The sequence below is a fragment of the Hylaeus anthracinus genome, unplaced genomic scaffold (genome assembly GCF_026225885.1).
Source record: "Hylaeus anthracinus isolate JK02 unplaced genomic scaffold, UHH_iyHylAnth1.0_haploid 2, whole genome shotgun sequence".
In the NCBI taxonomy this organism is placed as follows: domain Eukaryota; kingdom Metazoa; phylum Arthropoda; class Insecta; order Hymenoptera; family Colletidae; genus Hylaeus; species Hylaeus anthracinus.
Genome location: NW_026534838.1, coordinates 2,365,764 through 2,387,659, shown reverse-complemented (window position 1 = coordinate 2,387,659; position 21,896 = coordinate 2,365,764). Strand labels below are relative to the sequence as shown.

At 47.4% G+C, this 21,896-nt stretch overlaps 1 protein-coding gene across 3 annotated transcripts in view; it reads left to right on the top strand.

Annotated features, from left to right (window-relative positions):
• The first annotated feature begins 2,650 nt into the window (after nt 1–2,650).
• The window catches only part of LOC128892930 (uncharacterized), a 60,883-nt gene continuing 41,637 nt past the window's right edge, over nt 2,651–21,896 (top strand). Inside the window, exons 1-3 of one of the 3 annotated variants that reach the window (XM_054153588.1) lie at nt 2,651–3,779; nt 4,165–4,255; nt 16,761–18,086. In XM_054153588.1, coding sequence (XP_054009563.1) covers nt 17,052–18,086 — 1,035 coding nt within the window. In that variant the 5' untranslated portion in view covers nt 2,651–3,779; nt 4,165–4,255; nt 16,761–17,051. Of the gene's footprint in view, nt 3,780–4,164; nt 4,256–7,539; nt 8,989–9,040; nt 9,147–16,760; nt 18,087–21,896 lie in introns of those variants that run through there. The other 2 variants (XM_054153587.1, XM_054153589.1) reach the window with 2 other exon arrangements.

The following is a 21,896-nucleotide window of genomic DNA, read 5'->3' as shown; positions in this document are numbered from 1 at the left end:
TTGTGGAGACTTTTTTTTGGATTCAGTTTTTAATATATTTCCTGATTCAATAGTCTGCGTTCAATTTTGCTTACAACTTTCTCTATTGTACTCGATGTGGACCGATCAAAATCAATCTAGAATTTTCTTGTTTTTCGTCTGTTATCTTCCTGAAACTCTTTTCGTCCTGATCTGATTTAGGCCTGGTCTCTGATTTCAAAAATCAATTTCTTGACTTGAATTTGATTGCTTCGCAATAATATAATTTTCCTCGGTTTTCAGAACCATCTTAAATTTATATTCACCCATATTTTCCCGTTTCCTTTTCAAGTAAGTTTTTGTACAGCACGCCAACTTTCATTGCAGTCTGTCTTTTAAATAGCTTTTTCTTTGTTTCTCTGTAAAATCATAGAGAACCAAATGGTAAGTGTTAATGACTATATTCATATTGAGTGTGTCATTTTTCTTTAATATTGTACATTTTATTTTGTATATATGTACATTAACCTCTTGCCACTATATATATTATACAATATTTTCTATATTTCTTTATTTTTGTACATTCTATTTTTGTATATATGTACATTATATAATTCACTTTTGTACAAAGATGACATTATCTGATATTTAGTACTTAATTAAAAATATAATCATGCAAAACTATCAAGTCAAATTGCAAAGTGTACCTACACAACATTTTCCTACATATCTCTTTACTTTTGTACATTTTCTTTTTATACATATTGTACAAAAATGTAACATACTCTTGTATTATATATTGTATATAAAAATGTACATATTGCACGTGGTAATTACTAAAATACTGTACATATCATTTACTTTTCTTTGTCCATAATCTGTTTTACATTGACAATAGCACCTATTGGTCCAGTCTTGCTTGTTACACTTCACCAGTTTTGTACATATCTTTAACTTTTTACATTACCATGCTTTACATTATTTCTTAACTTCCTACATTACATTTCTTTACATGTCTTTGGGTCCACTGGCCCACGTATAGCTCGAGTACCTTAGGATCTTTTACTTTTCTTTTTCACACTCTTCACAACTTAATCAGCGATCCAGGATAAAATTTGAAGAATTATTCAGCTACTGTCACATTTCTTTCTTCAACTGTACACCCAATTCCACAACACACGCGAACTTTACAATTTTGACACTGTCCTATCAGCCAACTGAGCTTTGCTCAAAGCCCCTAAATCTTCTCACTTATCTCAACACAATTCCAAGTATCCCATCACGCATTTCACCGATAGCTTTACTGTTCCATCGCGTCGCGTGAATTCAATGTCTGGCCTCGTCTCCAGGCTGATCCTCGCTCTCCCCAAACGGTTCGCTTAATTTACACCTATAAACGGCGAGTTTCATGGTCCGTTCATTCGTTTCTGTCGCTCAACTAATTGCCCAACCGTGTTTGCCCGCCGCGTGGATCATCCCCTCCGTCTTTTTCCGCGGCCGTAATTAGCCCTTCTTCGTTATTAGCATTAGCAATTTATTAAGCGGCCGTCGCGGTCGCGCGGACCCCGACGCGCACATCAGCTTTAAAGCGCGCCTCCGTTTCCTTTAAGCCAATTCGTTCGACTGAAATATGCTCCCCTCCCACGAGTAATCCATCTTAACGTAATTAGTTCGGTTATACGTTGAGCAGTTAGCGGTGGCTCTTGAGCTATACGTCACCCTGTTCGCGGCTCACTGATTTTTCGCTTTATTCACGGTCCACCCGTTTCCCGCTACGGAGTTTTCCAACCGGCCATACTTGCCGAAGACTCCAAGAGGTGGGCAACATTTTATTCGAACAGTGGATGACGAATAAAATCCGAGGTACATTGATTTTTCGCAACCTTCATTTGGTTGAACATATTTACCTTTCATCCTAAAATTTCCTTTTCCTCCGTTTTTTCAAAAACTCGTTACTCGAAATCCTACATTCTTCGTTCATTTTTGTCATACCAAATTTTGTATTTTTTTCAAAATGTTCGTTACTCAACATTTTTTCAGACTTTGCGTTACTCGATACTTCTTTTTACATTTTAGAATTTTAGTTACCCCGGAATTTTTTATTCCTTTTTAATTTTGCCCATCTCTGCCCAGCACCGAGCGTTCACGATATCTCGCTGGCGCGAATTTCTCGTCGTTAACGCGGCACCATTCTTCTTCCTTGTCTGGCCTGGTCTGGCACTCCAAGAGCATCGATTCGCCAGTGTCGACGTAATTTCGAACTTTGTTCCTCGGAACTTTCATGAAAATCGTCGAAAAACTACTTTCCCAGGACTTTCGTAAATCGACTCTGATTCCATACGTATCGCTAACAAAAAAATGACATGTAATGATCTGAGAATAAAATTTGAAATGGTAGTTATCAAAAAAAAGGAGCTACAAATACAAACATTCTCTTCTAGTTTGGTTAAGAATTCAATAGCTCTTTTCTAATTCATCGAAAGTTTTAGAGTTCTTCCCTGATTCGCTAAAACATCCAGAAATTCTTGCATTATTTACGAAAAAATGCTCGTCTCATTCGCTCAAGAATTCAAAAATTCCCCACTCACACCAAGAATTCCAGAATTCCTCTCTGATTCGCCAAGAAATTCAAGAATTGAAACCGATTCTCTCAAGAATTCTAGAATTTTCTCACGCGATAGTTCCCAGTGCGAAATTTGCCAGTGAAGAGATTCTACGTTCTATCGCGAAGGTTGGATATCCTGTCCAAGGATAATCGCTCCTTTCCCTTTTTGCATCGTTCCTTGGAAAGTTTCCGATACCGGAAACGACTCGAGAAGATATCGCCACGGCTCGATATCTGCGCGCAATCGTGCGGATAAACGCGCGACGCTTCCCTGCTCGAGTGTTTCAACTTTTACAGATCTCACCCCGTAATGCGAGGGTGTGTTAGGGGGTTAGCCGCGTGTATGGATTTTTGCGTGCTCGCGTGTACGACGCACTCCGACGCTGATAAAATTTTATCGCTTTCGACGCTACGGATATTACGGTTTCCCTTTTAATGGAAGTCGATACACGGTTTTTGTATTTTTTTTTTTTTTTTTGTTATCCCAGTATCGACTGCGAGATTGATTGGGTTGACAGGTGAATTTTACACGAAATTAGTTCTATTTCTTCCTGACACATCTAAGCTGGGTGACTAGACTGTGATAATAATTGCTAAGTTTCCTTGACAACTTAATATATTTCGACTGTATATAAATTGTTTAAGTATTTATGTTTCAGAAAATATGATAGATATAGTGTGTATATATTCATTAATTATTGAGATTCATCATGGTAGGTATCTCTGTATAAAGTGTACATAAGTATTTCTACATAATTCTACATAGTTTCTACATAGTTCATAATTTTCCTCCAAGTAACTACATTTTCCATTGTTCCTGGTAGATATTAATTTGTTCCATCCTTGAGATTGTAATTCTCCTTCCAAGAGACCTTCCCTCTGTCTCAAGCTGACCAGTAGCTTTCTAAGCTGGAAGCTGCTCGTGCACCTCCGTTACAAAAAAACACCAATCACATCGTCCTTGCTCGTCCCGCAGCGAGACACCTCAATAACCTGTGGGACCAAGGTGTTTCAGGATTTCCAGGTCTGGAGTCGTTCGCACGCGTGCAGGCTTACGTGCCCGGGCATCTCGAGCAAGAGCCGGAGAGAACAGGTAGCGGGGGAGACCGCTTTCGAGAAAGAACGCGAGCGTGAAGGAGAGGACTCGACGATAGCCAAGGAGCTTCTGATCCAGCGGGGAATTGGACGCGGGCCAGAGAGACGGAACGGGACGCCTGTAAGTGTACACGCGGCCGTGATTGCGCGAGGAGAATGTAATTAGTGACGGGACGTTGCCGACGATCCTCCCCGCAGCTGGCCTAGACGATATCCGGGACAAACTCGGCGGGAATCTATGGACCCCGGGGCGTAGCTGTTTGTGGAACGTTTCCGCGCGATTATGCGCGCCTGGCCCGTGAGTAAGCGGTTCCTGGATCGAAGGTAAGAGAGAGGATCTAAAATTGGGAGCAGGCGAAAACTAGCAGACTCGGAAGCCTTGTGTCCGGTGTTTTCTTTAGGGTTGAGTCGTAATCCATCAAGAAACTGATGACATCGAAACTTGATAATCTAGTCCACATCATAAAGATGACAGTCGGTTGACGATGACTTCTCTTTTGCTGCAGATAGAGCTGTTCACCTTCGAAGGACACTGAAGCTGATTGGACGACTTGGACGGCCTGGATCTTCAGACTTCCTTAGACGAACGACCCTTGTGTGAGTATCTTAACAATTATTTTAAAACACGAACCCTAGCTTGACACTCCACCTGGCAGTCCACTTGCACACGAATTCGATTGGGTCCTGTATTAATTTCTTGCAATGTTCTAAATTGTTGAATAGTTGCACAATTAACACTCCAGTTGCACAATTAAGACTCCAGTTGGCAGGCACTGAGCCTAGGCAGCTATTAAATATACTCCCGGGTAAAGTGTTAACACATAGAGCTAACACACACTAGCCCAGCAAGTTTAGAATGGGGCACCTTGCACGTAGACGCTAAAAAAATTGCTCGAGGCAATACTTTTTTGGCACCCAGTCGAGTCCTCGTGTAATAGACTCATTTAGCGCACTGTCCTCGACAATGGGTCCACCCTAAACAAAGTATTAGGATCTTTAAAGCTCGCAGGTAACTAGTTCCGAGGGGACGGACTGCGAGCGCTTGTAGATTCTTTGTGTCGGTGAGTGCAAGGTGTCCAAGGAGCTACAAGGTGTCGGAAGGTCCTAAGCTTCGGTCGTTTAGGTCGTTAAACGATGACAGGGATCGTACGCAATTGCGTCAAATCTTCGATGTCTACATGATTCGTCGGAGGTAGTTTTAACGAATCAATATTTTTTTTTGTCAATATTTCATTGTTTGCGTCTATGAGTCTCGAACAATTTAAAGAGCAGGTAACCGCTTATAAGTTACAAAATAGTGACTGCCAATTCATTTGCACCGAGGCGTTAAGCATTCAAAGCCGCTTTCTGACTCTCCAGCACCTCGTGCTGTTCGGACACTTGATAGAATTAGCCCCGAAAATTTTTGTCGCCACGCATCAAAGCCTTCCTGATTGGTAGGCTCAGTGGCTCAGAGTTGATTGGTATCATTGTGGGGGAGGGGGCAGAGGAAGTTCGAATTTTATGCAGCGGCCCATGCACCGCGACTCAAACTTGAATACCGAATCAGCCTGCCGAAGGGAGACGGAAAGAGCTGCGGGGAAGCGAAGGGGGTTACCGGTTTCGTGGCTACGCTGCCCCGGTAACAGTAGAACGCTACCCCACCCCTCCGGCATTTTAATAATCTCTGGGACCCCCTTCGGAGCAGCCCGGACAAGGATGCAGCGCAGCTGGACCCCTTTTTGCCTCGTGCCCGGTGTTAAGGGGTACCGCCCTCCCACTGTGTTCATCTCCCCGGCTTGTTCTCTTCCCCCGCAACCTTCTGCGGACAGATCGGCCGGCTTTCATAGGCGACAATCACGCCGTAACCCGAAACGAATGCGTTTGCCGTCTGGGACGAGCGGCGTCGAGCGTTAAGGGACGCCTGGTTGTCGCGAGATGCGGGTCCAGGCTACGGAGAGTCCCACGTATTCGTCCGTCCGTGGACGCCTGCGTTTTGCCATTTCGAGCGCGCCTTTGTGCTCAGGTATTCCCGTTTCTCCCTCCGACGTCGCCTTCCTTTCCTCGCTTTCTCTCCCTCGCGTTCTTTCTTCGCGCGGATTATACCTGTCCCCCTCCGAGCCGCGGCCAGTCTCAATAGTGCCCTCGCAGTCTCTCTCTCCACAAACGCAAAGTCACCCTCAAAGTCTGTCGTTACCAGTGACGCGGGGTGAGAGAGGCGGATCGAGATTAAGGCAACTTCGGAGACTCAGCGACTGCGCCCGCGGCACTGTGCGGAATACTTTGTTGGAATAGCTGAGAGCGCCTTGCCCCCGATCGGAAGCGCCGCGACGAAAGCGGCTGGAGCTTCCGCGCGTTTTGCGCTGACCGAACCGTCCGCCTAGACCCGACAGTTGGACGATTATTCTTTATCTTCTCGTACCATCGCCTGGCAAAGCTTGGGGATCAACGGTTTTGGCGTTCCCGTTCTTGTTAAGGAAGTTGAAGTAGTTTGGGGATAGGCATTAGGACCAAATAACTTTGACTCTGGCGGCCTTCGTAACCGCAGTGTAAACATGAAGCGTAGGCGTTAATACTTGTTAACATCCATTGGTCGCCATTGTTTCCGCCCGACCACGCTCGAAAAACGCTTATCCAGTACCTAGATTCTCTGTGTCAAAGGACACACCCACCCCAAGTTACCTTAACAAGCGACATCGTCCAATTTAGAACTTCCAGTTTTTACAAAACTTGGCACTCAGATGAAGTATTAAACAATAGACATGTACACTTTCGATGCCTAGCATTTTCCAGTACCCAGTGTGCCAAGTTCGATCAAAATAGAACGTTGCTAATTGGGCGATGTTCCTTCTAAGTCTGAATACGATCGCAACTAGCGGTGATTTGTACCTCGAAAGGCCAGCCAATGACGAAGATATTACATAAATCTGCTTGAAGAAGTGACAGTTTACTGCTCGGGTGTTGAGTCTAGCTGGAAGCTCAACAGAACCTCTATAAAGGCATTCAGAGTCACAAAAAGAATTTTCTACATTTGCATCAATTTCAACGCCAACAGCAAGACATCCCAGCAGGCATGCCTGGGTGGCATTAAAGTTACACGAAAAATTTAATTCCATTCCGCTACGACGATCCCCAGATATCCGTAAATTCGGAAGAGCGGAGTTTACGTGCACGAGTTCTCGCGTGTATCAAGAAACTTACAACTGCCGCCGATACCGGGACGAATCGAGCGTGAGGCGGGCCTCTGTGCTCCTTTCCCGGCGTTTTGGTTTCCTGAAAATCTCCGCAACCGATTCGCGCCATTATCGTGAAATCCAATTTCTCTGGAAGCAATTTCCACCTCGGGTATCCGAAAAAATTCGTGAACAAGTCCAGTCGTCGCGCCGACGTTCCATCCACACCCGTTACATCCCCGCGGTCGCATCGCCAGCTCCCTCTCGCTCCTACGTCGCTCCGTCGTTCTTCTCTCAGCCCCTTTTTTCCACTCTTTTTCTCTCTTCCTCTCTCTTTCTCTCGCGCGCGCGTTCGACGGTGTCTGAAAAGTTCCGGTAGGCAGGCAGACCTACGATATGCTACCGCTCCGGTGTGGGCGCGCTCGCTCGCGCGCGCGCTGGACGGAGACTACCGACAGGGTCGAAGAAGGACGGCGGGAAACCGAAGAGAACGCGAGAACGGCGCAACGAGAAGTGACGGAGAGTCTAACGGAGAGGGACGCGGCGAGACGAGGACGCATCGACAAAGAGAAGCCGACGCTCGGAAAAAGAGACCAAGGGAGCGGTGCACACGGTCCGAGAGAGACGGGAAGCGTGCCAGAGAGAGACGATAGGCGAGAATCCGAGAGCAAGAGAAGAAGAGAGGAAAAAAAGAGACGGAGCGAGCTTGCGGAAGGGAGCATCGGCTGTGAGGTGGGGTGAGGAGAAAGACGAGACGAGGGGGGATGGAAACGAGAGAGAATCGCGCCGAAAGACGAGTTACTAGAGTCCGACGAGGACGGAGAGCGTCGGGCCGACGAAGACGACAAAGTCAGACCAACGCCGCCCGAGCGAGACCGAATCCAGCCGAGGGCAGGCAGCGCCGTTGGCGTAGTAACGTGTCGTGGCTCGTACGCGCTGCCTCGCTCGCCTGCCTGTCTGCCTGCCTGCCTGCCTGCCTGCCTGGCTGCCTGCCTGCCTGACTCACTGTCCGTGCGAGGCCACGACTGTGTGCGGCCCGCTCTCTGCGTGGCGCGTCGAGTCGCCGCGCGAGGGGCGACACGCTTGTGTGCGTCTGTGGATGGGGGTCCCGGCCCGGCTCTCGGCCCGTCCCGTCCCGTGGAGTATCGCACCGCTCGCCACCCGCTATCCACAGCAGTTTCAGCCCGCTTGCCAGTGTCCCACCGCACGCCGAACCGTTTGCACTCAGAAGCGATCAGGGAGCCCTTCTCTCCCTCGACGTCCCCCTTCGAGAAAGAGGCGCGCGCGCGCGTTTCCACCCCGACGGGTACCCTGCTGCACACCGACTTCGTATCTTCCTCGCTGTCTCGTCTCCGTTACGCTGGTTCCTCTTCGTTCCTCACCGTCCGCCTTCCTCTTCTTTTTCTTTGGGCAGTTTCTCGGTGCTTCTCTTCGCCGTCAGTCATACGCCTTGCCTCCTTCTCGCGCCAAGGCGCTCCCTCTTCGTTCCGTCGGCGTGTTTAACTCCCGCCGTCCCACCACGCGCCCCCCACCACCGTTCTGTCCCGTTCGCTCGGCTCCTTTCGTTCCCAGTCGTTCTCTCTCGCTCCACGGGTAGCGCCGGTGTGTACTCCCGCTGTCACCTGATCGCGGGACGCTTTTCGCGGGTGAGATACCGCTCGGCCACCGAGTCAACCGAGTCTGCCGCCGCCGCCGCCGCTCGGTTTCCCTCCCACCCTCCCGCGCTGGCTCCTTCGGCATCTGCTCCTGCTCTCCCTTTTCCTCCTTCGTTCCACGGGAGCGCCCGCGCTCTTTCCTTTGCGTCTCGCGCGGACACGTCGCGCTGCTCTCTTCCTATACTCGGCTCGTTGCCGCCGCGCGACGTCGAACGTGTGCGCGGCTAGCTGGTGGTTTTCGAGAGGGAACGAGAAGAAAAGGAAAAGGAAGACGAAAGAGTTGGGAGGGAAGACAGAGAGGGAAACGGAGTAGCAGTGCGCGCCACCGACATCGTCCGACCGCGACTGGCTCGCCCGATCTCTCGCCTCTTCTTCCTCCTTTCACGGATCTTCGTGCACGTCTTCTGAAGCCGACTGGGAGAGGGAGGTGACACTTTCGGAACGTGGACACGCGGCACGCACGGATCGTCACGCTGGATACGTGAGGATTCAGAATTCTGCTGGCTACCGTGCTCTTCTACAGGTCGGTAATAGTATTCGTGCTTATGCGAGTTAGTGTTCACGTTCTTTTTATCCTCTGGACTTGGTGCGCGTTTGTTTTTTTTTCTTTGTCTCGTGCAAACGTTGGATTTCCTTTTCTTATTGTGACGAAGTCTGAAATCGTCGCGACGACTGCAAACAGTGAGTGTTTCCTTTTTTTGTCTTTGAAGACTGCGCTGACAAACGTCCCGCCGATAACACCGCGTTTCAAAAGGCGGCGGTAATTGTACGTGTGTTACCGCGGCTGCGCTTTTTTTTCGATGCGTTTTACGGCTCGTTGAAGCTCGCGGAATCGTCAACATTCCATGAATACGGAGATCGACGATTTCTCCTTGCCGTCGCCGATATTGCACTCCGATTCCTTTCATGCGTTTTTTAATTCGAGTCGTCGTTCGAATTCGTTCTCAGTGTCGAGTGTCGAGGTTCCAATTGCTTTGGAATCCGAAAAATATATTGTTTCAATAAAAAAGTGTCCCGGAGCGGGCTGGTAAAGTGTTCGATCGACGCCGACAGGACGCCAGTGTTACGCTTTCGCGAGTCGAAGTATGCCTGTCAGCCGATTTCGGGCTTGGAAATCATGGAATTCTCTTTGTGATGTTCGGTGACAGTGCTTCGAGCGATTTAGTCACGCTCGACTCTCGCGATCGATCAGACACTTTCCCAGGATTTTCCGTGATGCTTCGACGATGAATTCGATCGATTCAATCTAATTTCCAACGAATTCGCGTCGATTTTCTTTTAGAGATCTCTGTTGCGAGAGAATCTCCATAAAGGCGGGCAAAATTCTTACCTAGGCACAGAGTTTACATAATTAACGATCTTTGATGTGCCATTCGTATGATGATCGTTGCGAATACACAACCAAGTTTTTATTCGTCGTCTGTTAATCTAATACAATTCCGTCTGTTTTTCTCGATATTTCTCAACACGATATTTTTACTAGGGAACACGTTCTCTTTGGGATTTCTCGTGTTTCGGAAACGCTCCGTATCGCGTAACGTTTCCTTGGAATAAAAAATCGTTCCTCGCGGTCGGTGGAAAAAAGAGAAAGAAAAATGAATGGAAAAAGTTGAAAACGGACGCACAGGAACGACGGGGCAGTTGGGGTGGTGTGGAGATAGCGGCATCCGTTTCGGTGCCCGTTGCGGGGCGGTCGCCACACCCGCCCGTTTGGGAATTCAACTTACCGCCACTCGGGACCGAAGTCTTCGACGTTTTCTCCTCGGTCTAACGGGTATCACGAAAGGCGGATGTTCGCGGCGGATTAGACTCGACTGGTGCAGAAATTGTCTGCGTCGACTTTTCTATGCGCCGAGCCGTTAGAGATTCGACGATTTCACGAGGAATTAGCATTAGAATCGAGCCGTAGTCAAGTTGAACCAATATATTTTGAACTCCTTTTTAAATTTACTCAATTATTAACGATGCCTCAGAAATGATTGTTGGTTGTGAATACTGAAATAGGGAACTAATTATACTGGTGAATTAATTTACTTCTTCATCTACTTTCAAAGACGCAGTAGTTCTAGTGTAGTTGGTCATTCTAGTGTAAAAGGTGCTTTCTTCGCTAGATATTCGTTAGAGTTACGAATACATTTGGTTTTTGGTTGGAAAGAATACGTATTTTTATTCATGCATTTGTTATAGACATATAAAAATCATGACTTTCTACCATTTTTTCGCTTTTTCAGAAATTTGTTATCGACTTTCTGATGCAACTTTTATGAATTTATAAAGTGTATGAATTTCCAAATATTTTAGAAATTTTTCATGCATTTATTATGAACTTATAGAATGCGTAAATTTCCAAATTTTGCATAACTTTGACCCAGACAAATCTTTACTTAGGATATAGAAAAATTTGACCGAGTCGTGGAGCCTGTCGTTGGGTTGTCGAGTCGATGTCCTGCAAGTTTTCTATAGCTACTGTGCTCGAGCTACCTCGAGCATCCGAACCTATCCGCGTGGAAATCGACAAAAATTCCCGTCACTCCCTGGCCCGAAGTTTTCCAGCGCCCGCACACCTCCGCCGAACAAAGATCTCATTCGCTTTGATCAATAGTCTAGGACCTAGACTCTAGGTAAACACGTTACTTGAGGCAGGCAGGGTCCCAACGCGGCTCGACAACTGCCAAAAGTGCAACGCGCGCCAACTGCTACGTCCAGCACGACAGGCCTTTTTCGTCCGTGACTTTCTGCCTCCTTCTCTGTTTGTGTTTCATTGGGAACAGACCATTGAAAATTAAATTAACTTTCACTTTGTTTAGTAATATCGTTTGATTCTTTGCCTTTAGGATTTTAGTTATGGCAACATTATCTCAATTCGGATGGTACAAAGTTTCCATCCCTTTTGCATTACTATTATTACACGACGTTTAACAGAAGTAACTTAAATATTCGTACTTTCACTGCCCACTACCCCATGCATTCTCGTTGAGCTATGTCCACGGGTTGTGTCTGGACCATAAACGTCTATGATCCGGACCTACGCGAGCCGAACATAATCACCTTCATTTTAAACGCAAGGTTTGCTGCCAGTCCTTAAACATATCTGTCCCGAAGAAGCCCCGTAAAGGAAACAATCCGGGCTAGGTTTCTACTGGCCGTCAAAGTGTTAAAAATTCTTTGCTCCCCGGAGACACGAGCGGAGGAGAGGTTCCGTTGGGATCCGTGCGCGCGTGGAGCGGGCGAGACGAATCGAGTAGAAAAGTGGGCGCCGATGGCCTGCCTTGCGAAACCGATCGTGGAAAGGGGAGGGGGGGCCGTGTCCTGCAAGGGAAGCGGCTGGCGATGGCCCGCGCGCGCGTGTGGCTCGTGCACGTACAGGATGCCCGCGGGCCACGGTAGGTGTACGTGGTAATACAGTGGCCATGCGAGCTTGATTACACATTGCGATCACGAGTGTTCCACGAGCGGGCGGACATAAGGCCTTTTGTCACACCACGGCCTGCGGGCAGGAAGCACGTAGCGTGACACCGGCCCGCTCAGTGTGCAAGCGGCGCCCACATTATACGCCGCTCGGTAATGTGTGTACGGCGGGCCTGCAGAGAAGGTTGGGGAGAGGGTTGGCCAAGCCAGAGGACGCGCCATAATACTTGGTGGTCCCATGCCTGTACGTGACTTGTGTGCAGCTTTAAGCCGGGACGCGGCCGACCAGAGGACCCCGTTTCTGACACCTAAAGGAGCGCGGCCGCTATTGCACTCGGGTTATTGTATCCGGTATCGGTTGCCACGAGGTTCGACCATGGTAATCGATTGCGCATTGAGGCCGCCGTGTGCGGGTCGCGGTCGACGAAGAAAATTGCTCGGGAGTTTTCGTCGTCGAGCCACTGAAACTTGTCGTGGAAAAACTTGAGACGCGTTGGCTCGTGTAAATTGATAGCGTTTGAGATGTTTGCGTAGGCAGACAGGTTGGACAGGAGAAGTTTATCAATTGAAAGTAATGGATGTTTCTGGTAGTTACTTCAATCATTTTTTAACCCACTACTGTGCCAGTTAACCCGACAAAACTGTAACCATACCAGGAAAGGCTGACTTACTCACTATTTGTCAGTCCCTTAATTCTGAACGAGAAATTCATTCACACACATAAGTGGACTTGCCATTAATGTAAAAGCTGACGAGAGATTCTTCAGGAAAATTAAACGGGTGGTCTCGAGGAAATAGGTAGGAATTCCGTTCGAGGATAAAGTTGCTGTGAAAATTGATCAAACTCGGTTGAGGAGAAAACGAGTCGAGACGTGTCGTCGGAAAAATTCTCGTACCTCAAGGTAGAGATAAATTGAAGGGACTTGGAGGAACCTGAAGGATCGCTAGGAGTTTCGTCAAAATCGATGAGACACGCCATCTGAGAAAAATTAACCAAACTTTTGTCTCGAGTGAAAATCAAACGTGTCACGAATAGTTACAGGAAAATTGGCACTTGCGTAAGAACGTGGTACAAGTGACGTTTCGTGGAAAACGTGTATTTAGGACAATCTGCGCGGCATGTTCAATTTTCAGGAAAACTAATGCAAGCTCTCGCCATCAATTTTCTCAGCCTGGCGTCATTAACGTCATCAAGTACTCATCGCTTGGCTTGTTGGAACGGTCCAATTTTACCTGCGGCCATAGCTCACACTGCTCTATAGCGATGGCATTCCTCCGTTCATTCCTACGCGACATCTGAATTCTGCGGCATGCGAGGTCATTTCAGAGTTCTAGTTTTTCCTAGACAGGCCTCTGATTAGAAGTATCTGATTATCTTGGAGGGTACCAAGGCTACCACCATGGCCAGTTCTTTCTCTGACGATCTTGCCATTGTTCTTTCCTCATCTAACAATGACAACCTTAGTTTATGAAAGATCAAGCCTTCGTCAACTGCCATTTGTGAGATTTTAAGTACTTTCTAAACTCCTCTTGATACCTCAGAGCACTCAGACCTACAATAGGCTTAAAATGCACCAGATTCCTTAACCATAACAGATCTATCGTAGATACAATCATAAGCCCCGAGCTCATCCAGACCTGACGTAAATGTAAACCAGATGCCGCATAGATTCAGCACGGATCTAACATAGGCGTAGCACAGATGTTATCCTGACACATCGCAATCATATATTGCGAGAACGGAAATGGAGTCGATTGTCTCCAAGATTTGCAATAGAAGTGGACGCGAGGCCTCGAGCCGCAACGATTTTCCCTCAATTTTCATTCTCGGTCGCGCGCGCAATCTTTGATAACGACGCAGAAGATAATTTACAGTAAGCTGTGCGGCGTCTTAAGCCGCCGCGCTAAAGACCTCGTTTCTGCCACCTAAAGGAGCGCGGTTATATTGCGTCGAGGCTATCGGCCTCATTCCATCGGTTCCCTTCTTGGACTTGCTTCGTTATCGTTTCCTTGGATTCTAATCCCTCGTAACTGGCGACGAGCTTCGAAAATCGTCCACGGCCAAGTCGCTTGTATCGCGCTTTCGTTTTTCATTTCCTCTCTCGCCAGCGTTCAGCGCGAATAAATGTCCCTTTCGTGCTGGAATTGCGTCTGAGCGTAGACGATGTGGAAAGATCAGAAGGTTCGAAGCTAATTCAAAGCTAGGATTGCACGCCTTTTATAGAAAGCTGGCAAATGTCTGAATTTTGTAGCCTCTGAGATATGTTTGGATTCAAAGAATTTTCTGACAAATTGTTGGGGACTAGCTTTAATTGATATTCTTTTAAAGTACTTGAACTGTGCTTATGAAACGTCTCGAAAAGAACTCGGAAGCAATCAAAATGTCTGCAGAACATGGGCTTCACCTCGGAGCATCCACGGTACTATCGTTATAGGAGTCTGTTTTAAAAATTGATTTCAAGTAACAACGACCTCTCGTTTCTGTGCTTGCGATTAGAGTTTTGGCAGAGTCTCTTTGTGAAATCTGCGTCACGTAAAAGCGAGGCGGGGACGCGTATCGTTGTCCCACGAGCTCAGTTTCTGTTATCTGAGGGAGCGCGGATACGTTGCGGCGAGTTCATTATACGATCCGTGCTATCGCCGCGGATAGTTCGATCGGCCTTATTGAATTAGTATTCGGTCTTGGGTTTACTTTGAGATTATCTGACACTGCTTATCTGTGTATATGTCCGTTCGTTACGGCTGTCGTATCGGCGATAATAATGAGAGCGAAATGTGGTTCCGTTGCACGGGCCGGCTGTTCTGAGAACTACTTTGTCGGTAGGCAATATTTCAGACACCGCTTGAACGTGTTACTTCGCCTTTGACGTTGGATTATGCGGTATCAAGAAGTGCACAGATTACAAATAATTTCATTGCATGGGAGATTATTCAAAATATCAGGGTTCGCCCAGGAAGGATAGATCAAGGTTAAGATGACGCAGGATTCCGCAGTCTACAAATGGCGCAGTGTTTGCAGTCGAGAATGACTCAGTGTTTGCAAATGAGAAGCCACGTGTGATTAGGGTGGACGTATTACGTCGCGTTTCAAAATTACTCATCAATAAAAACACACAAACAATATTTCTTTCAACCAAACATCACCACCAATGATATTTACACTATTATTTACACTAATCTTGAAATCTACACGTTAGGTACCCGCTGAAATTGTGGAAATCTCAGACGTTTTATCTGAAACACCATTAAGTATGCCACACTATGCATCGCAGAATTTAACGCAGAGGCTATGAACGCCCTCAATGTGTTCGACGGTTCCATCCCCCGATCAGAGAGGGTCTAGTCTCGATCATAACAGGCGGGGGTTAGTTTGATCTCAGATAGGGCTGGAATCATGGGGCGTAACGGTAGAGGGAGTCCACCCGCGGGGATATTCCGAGGGGAAGCTGAAAGTTCGTTTCGCCATTTTCGTGTTCCAGCACGTTCGTTCTTTTTCGTTAGCGAGTTCTGTCGCCAGAAAAATCGTTTAATACAATTAAGGGACACGTGGTGCGCTCTCTGAAACTCATGATTTGCTCCGACGAAATATTTTTTGCGTTAGTATTGAAATAGTTCTCATAAGTGGAAGGTTTCCTTTTTACCGATGATTCTTAATACATATTAATTCAACCATAATATTTCTATCTTCCTATACCAAATAATTTTCGAAACGCCATGTGACCATACCGTTTTTTCAGACGATACTTCAAAACGGCGAGCACTCGACATACACGAAGGAAGTTCGTGGATGGTTAAATAACTGGTTTCCTAATTCACCGCGCCGTCCGAGTCGCGCTCGTGTCTAATTGCATACCATCTATGTCGCGCCACCGTTCTAACACCTGTCTTACGAAAATCCATTAGCGGCGCGCATGCACGGGCTCGAATACTCGGCTGACGGGGAAATTTGTAACTGTGGTCGCGGGTAAACGCGCGGTCCGCGATTACAGTCCTCCTCCTTCTCCCCTCCCCGACCCTGACTCGATCATACGTGTCTGGGACGATCACTGGAATTGCACTTTTACGAAACACTCCTTGAACGAACCGAAAATTAGTTCGATCTGATATTTTACTGCTGAATAAGAATAGCTGGGCCTAATCTGTGTTCTGGTTGGAAGATAATTGCTGGGATTATACTTATTTTTCTATTTTGAGTCGAGTAGTGACCAGCTGGAGAAGTCGACAAATTGTCCGAGGAACTTTGGTGGATTAATCACCAGTTCACTTGTAGGTTCAGCTAATGTTCAGACATGTTGCTGAAAGGATCTGGGAGCAACTGTTGAAAGCTCCTTGCGAAACTTCTCTTTGCATCTGCCACTTAGATTTGTATTAGGCTATTATCAATTAAGAATACTATCACCATAGTGTAAATTCGACATGAGTTCACGAAGTTTTTCTTTCTTCTTTCATTGTTTCTTGATCAGGCTGTTTCACTTCGTTTTGTAATAAACCATACGAATATTCCACTACAAAGATGCTTCTGACTTTGTCTAGAATCCTAATCATAACTGGTCCTGCTATCTTGACTTGACCGATCCTCCTCGGCCCACCGAACCTTTCCCCCACCAAATGAAATTGCGTAACGCGTGTCCCGCTCGAGCACGTCATTTCACGCGGAAAGAATTCTCCCAGGCGTAGAAAGGCGGTCGTGTGCAAGCACGAGAAACCAATTTCGTAGGTGAATTTCAGCTACGTATTATCCAGCTCCTCCTCCTCCCGCTTGCGCCACGGTTTCCACCTACTTGGCGGCTAGTCCATTAGCGGCGCCCTCGTTTAAACGTTTCCGCCGCTTAATCGCGCATAGCTAATCCCACTTGTCACATCCCTCTGGTCTTTTTTCTTTTGCAGACTCCTCCGCGAGAGTTGGCTGATTTTCGTCTTCAACCCGGAAGCGACTACGACGACAGCCCCGTCGGAGCATCGGGAACCTGGGAGCATCAGTGTGTGTGCCTCAGTGTCTGCCGGGTATTCCTCTCGGTGTGTGTATGTGTGTGTGTGTACACGTTGCCAGGATAATGCTGTCGGTGGTCGACGGTTTCGGTGATCGACGACGATTCAGTCGGTGAACTAGTGACAGTGGTGAAATCGATCGACAGAGAAACCGGCTAGCAGCGCCCGTCCTAAATATAGCCAGGAATAATGGCCAGCGCGACAATGGGTCTCCGTCGCAGAGTGCAGGTGAACAATTCACCAACCCCGTCGGGTCAATCTAGCGTGTCCAGCAAGCGTTCCAGGTCTGAGAACAACAACAGTCCGTCCCACGGCAATCTGAACTCGATGAACACCACCCGGGACGAGCCACCTACGAAAAAATCCCGTGGGACGTCCACCAACGCCACGAAGGCGGCGTCCGCGTCTTCGTCGTCCCCTGACGTCAGTCCCACGTCGAAAGGCCGGTCGGTGTCGAGGTCCAATGCGCAGTCGAAGGCGTCAGCAGCGGAGAGCAACGGGGTCCTGCCAACCTGGACGACCGCATCGAACATGCCCGACATGTCTACGTACGCTTCGGTGGCTGGACTGAACATGCCTCCTGGTTCGGCGGCTGGTTTGTGCCCCGGCGGGCTCAGTATGCCCACCCCGATACCATACATGTCCTCGTCTATGGCGACGTTTGTTGGAACCGCAACCAACCTCGGCAAGAGCTCTTCGGTATCATACTTGGACATCTCCAACATGACCGGAGGTTCGTTGAGCTCGAACGGATCCGGCAGCCTCAGTTCGGGCTACGTGTCCGCTAATGGGACCGCGGGCAGCGCGATGGACTCTAAGAGCGTGCCCATGCCCTTTCCTGGGATAACTTCTACGGTGAACGGGACTGAGTACGGCATGCAGAAGGGCCAAGCAGAAGGCGCGAGTCTGCCCAAAAAGTTCCAAAACGACGGGATGTTTAACGCGTATCAACCATGGGTGATCAAAACCTACGGGGACCTGGCAAAGACCAAAACGATCACGATCACTAAGTACGCGCGTATACTGAGAACACTCAGAGGTGAGGAAGTGAATAGTGCGGAGAACAGTAAGTTTCGATTTTGGGTGAAGAGCAAGGGCTTCCACATCGGCCAGCCGGAAGGATACGACGCGAAACCGGCGGACAGGATTATCGGCCGTCATGCAGTGACGAGTCCTGGATTGGATCCTCCGCTGTACGTGCCCACGCAGCTGCCCCACAACAAGGTGAGTTTGTCTGAGTGGATTATCGGGCTTTTCGCGATTGTTACTGGCGTGGATTCGACGGAGACACCAGATTTGCGGGGATGTACGATCGGTTCCGTAAAATTGGGTATTAAAAATTAGGTTATGGCAGAGACTGTTTATTTATGGAACCGTATGAAATTAACTGCTAATTGCAATCGAGGTGGACGAGAATAGATTTTGAATCTAATTGGACTGAATACTTTTAAATCTTATCGAGTGAAATATTTTTACTTATGCCATCATTTTCTCAACCCAGTTTAAGATGAATTCTTTGATGGAAAAATAGTATGAAATCCTTCTAATCAAAATTGCTCGATTACTTTGGAACAGAATTAACCGAGGGCTCTCCCCATGGAATGGAATCAAACTGAACAAATCACTACCGGATCGAATCGAAGTAAATAATTCGAATCCACGAACCCAATTCCCGCTAACCAAACGTTTCCAAACCGCGCCGTGCTAAAAATACTTCATATTGAGTTCGCACATTTGTCCGACGATGCGCCGAATATACTCTGACCACGTCTAAACACGCTCAGCGCGCATCGGTCGGGTTTCAGATACAATCATGGTTTTTAAATTGCTAGTCACAAATACCCAGACAAATGTGGCTTCGGTGCCACTTCGTCACCCTTTTCGTCTAACTGTATTCATCGATCAATTCTTCAGAGACTATAGCTGACAGCATTTTGTCAGGTTATAGCATACACATGACGCTTCTCTTTGTCTGGCTATTTTTGTAGACTAGATCGTTTATTATCGTTTATATAGCCTTAGCTTGGCTTATATACAATTATTTCCCTTCTTCTTAACATTTCTTTGTCTTGTATAACTTCTACATTGCCTTAGTGCTGTATGCAGTATCTCTTAATTCTTATATTTGTAGGGACATGCTGGCCCCCCTTTAGCTCGGTTACCTCGGGATCGCCTAAACCCGTAGTGTAGCTGCGTATGCTGGTGCTACAGTCCCTGAGGGCTATATTCGTCTAATATTAGACAAAGATAGGGCACACATAGAAGTCATCGAATACTTCAAACGTCTATACATATAAATCACTAGGGGAAAAGTCCCATGTACGTTAAATGCTCGCATCAGTCTCGAGCTCTTACGAAAAAACAATGGATTGCATAGTTGCAAGCTATTCTATATCAATTTCCTGATAAGCCAAAGCAGTCAGTCCACGCGTATCAAAATGGGAAACATGGAGGTACCTCTGGTAACATGGACAGGGTCTCCTGCGCACGTTCTCCGCTCCCGCGATTCGCCTGTCGACCGCGGACGATTTCTCACCGGATTCACGCGGTCCTGGCCAGTGAAACGGCGGGGTTACGGGTCGGAAATTTATCTGGCGGGCAAGTAGAAAAGCCGCGAGAAATCTCGGGCGCGGCTGCTAGGAAAATGAATCGCGCACGAGCCGCGAAAAGGGGAAAAAAAAGAAGACTGCGAAGAAGGGAAAGGCGTTCGCTGTCCGCGGATAAGGTGGCCGCTTAATTACGTTTAATTACATAGGCACGTAGGAAGCCTGGCAGTGACGCAGTACACCTTCATGGGGCCCCAAGCAACATAGATTTTGGGCCTAACTGATACTGTCAGGAAGCTCACGTACAATCCGTTATGTTTTCTAGTAAATTTATGGAAATTCAACTCTTTTTAAGGAGAGTTGAGATAATTTAAGATGTACTACTTTCACGTAACACGAAATCCTACGGTTAAGCCCCATGGTTACCGCAACCTCTAGCCGTGGAAGGCAGAATATTTCGTCACGGGCCGATTAGGCTTTACAATCTGCGAGACGAAAGCCGTGGGACCGTTCCTCTGGGCGCGAAAAAGGGACGAGGTCACGGAAACGTTGAAAGTTAATGCTGGCTGACGAGAAACGAGCGCGATCAGGCTACGGTATTTCAATCGACTATAGAATTTTGTTTAACCTCCTTAGCTTGCGATGGTGCAGTAGTGCTCGCTTTCAAGTGAACTGACCACTATTGCCCCTTGATAGTGAAAAAAATAAATTACAATATTTGACAATATTTTACAATATTTTTTGGGCAAGCTTACAACTTTACGAGTCTACTTTCAACAGAAGTGATCGATTGGAAATACCTGTGCGTTTGCGAAACTGTTAATGAATGTACCTAACTGTTCCGGCTGCTTCTCAGGCGGCTGTTGACGACAACGGGTTAATTGTTGTTATAGAACTAGAAATTCAAGGTCCGCTTGGGCTTTCAATTACTACACATCGGATGCTCGACGGAAATATATTGTTAGATGCAAAAGTACAATTACGCTGTGCTTCTTGCAGTCACTGTTTTCGCGATAGCCCAATTAATTGTACGAATTAAAATTCATCGTCTCTTCTTTTTCAACTGTGAAATCGTATATTGCATTTACTACTATTACAACTATTTAAACAATAGTTTAATAAGCCTGAACTTTCTTCTATACCAAAAATGTGTTGGACGTGGTTTCCGTCTCCAAGTATCATATTCCTGAATTCAATAATTCAGTAAATTTACTTTCTAGCTATTTAAACGTCACCATCGCCTACTTCGACTTCAATGCTTTTCGCAATAGGGAAAAATAAAAATGTCTATGGCTCAGTTTCCCGACCTCCGTTCGCATTTTTTTTTCGAACGCCTCGGTTCCGTGGTGCTCGCTTCGACCCAGATCTCGTAGCTTTGTCAAGCTCGCCGCCGTTTCTCTGGCCACGGGTCCGACGTAACGCGGCCTTCGATCTCTGTGTGTAGTTGCCGCCTCCATTTCTCACGCCGCTCGTGGCTCGGCTCCCGTCACAAGTGGAACGGAGGATCCCGAGCAGCTCGCGCAGAAAAATTTCAGCCACGGGCCGCCGTGAAAAATAACCGATAACAAGTTGTCTGGTAAACCACGTTCATGGAACAGTCCGACTTTGGACCAATTAAGACCGGATCCAAAGAGGATGAACCTCTTAAAAATAGAACTATCGAAAGTTTCTTGGAGACGGTTATTTTGGAATCGAGGTACTTTCAAGTAAATCTGTGAGAGTCAGTATTTTGTAAGAGATAAATTAATAGACGCTTTCCAGTTGCTACTGTAGTAACTGTAGTAATGTTGGCACGAGCGAGAAGTGTTATTTTTAACAAATATAACTAAAAGGATTCCGTTTGTCAATAAAACATAAGTGGTATGGATCGGCAAAGATTCCCATCTTTTTTGACTTTCACGATAGTGACTCTCTTCGACAGCTCTTTGTTCAAATAACGTTGAACCGTGACAAAAATAAACTGTGCGGAATCATTTATTTCGAAACGGTTGGAAGGGAATAAGTCAACGGTATTTGAACATCTCTGTAGGAGTTGCGGGCTCGAGCCGAGAGGCTACGGAGCGTTCTCAGGCCACGGGCAGAGCGCGCGCGGCACAGAGGCGGCTCGGAGCTATCATTAACGACGCCGCGACGCTTCGCAGCCCAGGAAGCTCTCTCGGATTTACGCCTCTGACGTCCGCGGTGGCGGCGTAAGCGTGGGATTCCAGGCGCGGAAGTAACGAGGAGAACGAGCGACGGCGGCTGTCTGTGGGGCGGGCGGGACAGGGGGAGGGAAGAGGGACAGAGAGAGAGAGAGAGAGATTGGCCCCGCTTCCCACGGAAGGAAGAGCAGGCGCATAAAGTTGCTCGGTTCCCTCGTTCATCCGATCCGGATTCAGTTCCGCGTACTGCTCGGGAGATCGATCAGGCGCCTTCCATTCGATTCGCGCCGAGCTCGATATTCTCTCTCTCTCTCTCTCTCTCTCTCTCTCTCTCTCTCTCTCTCTCT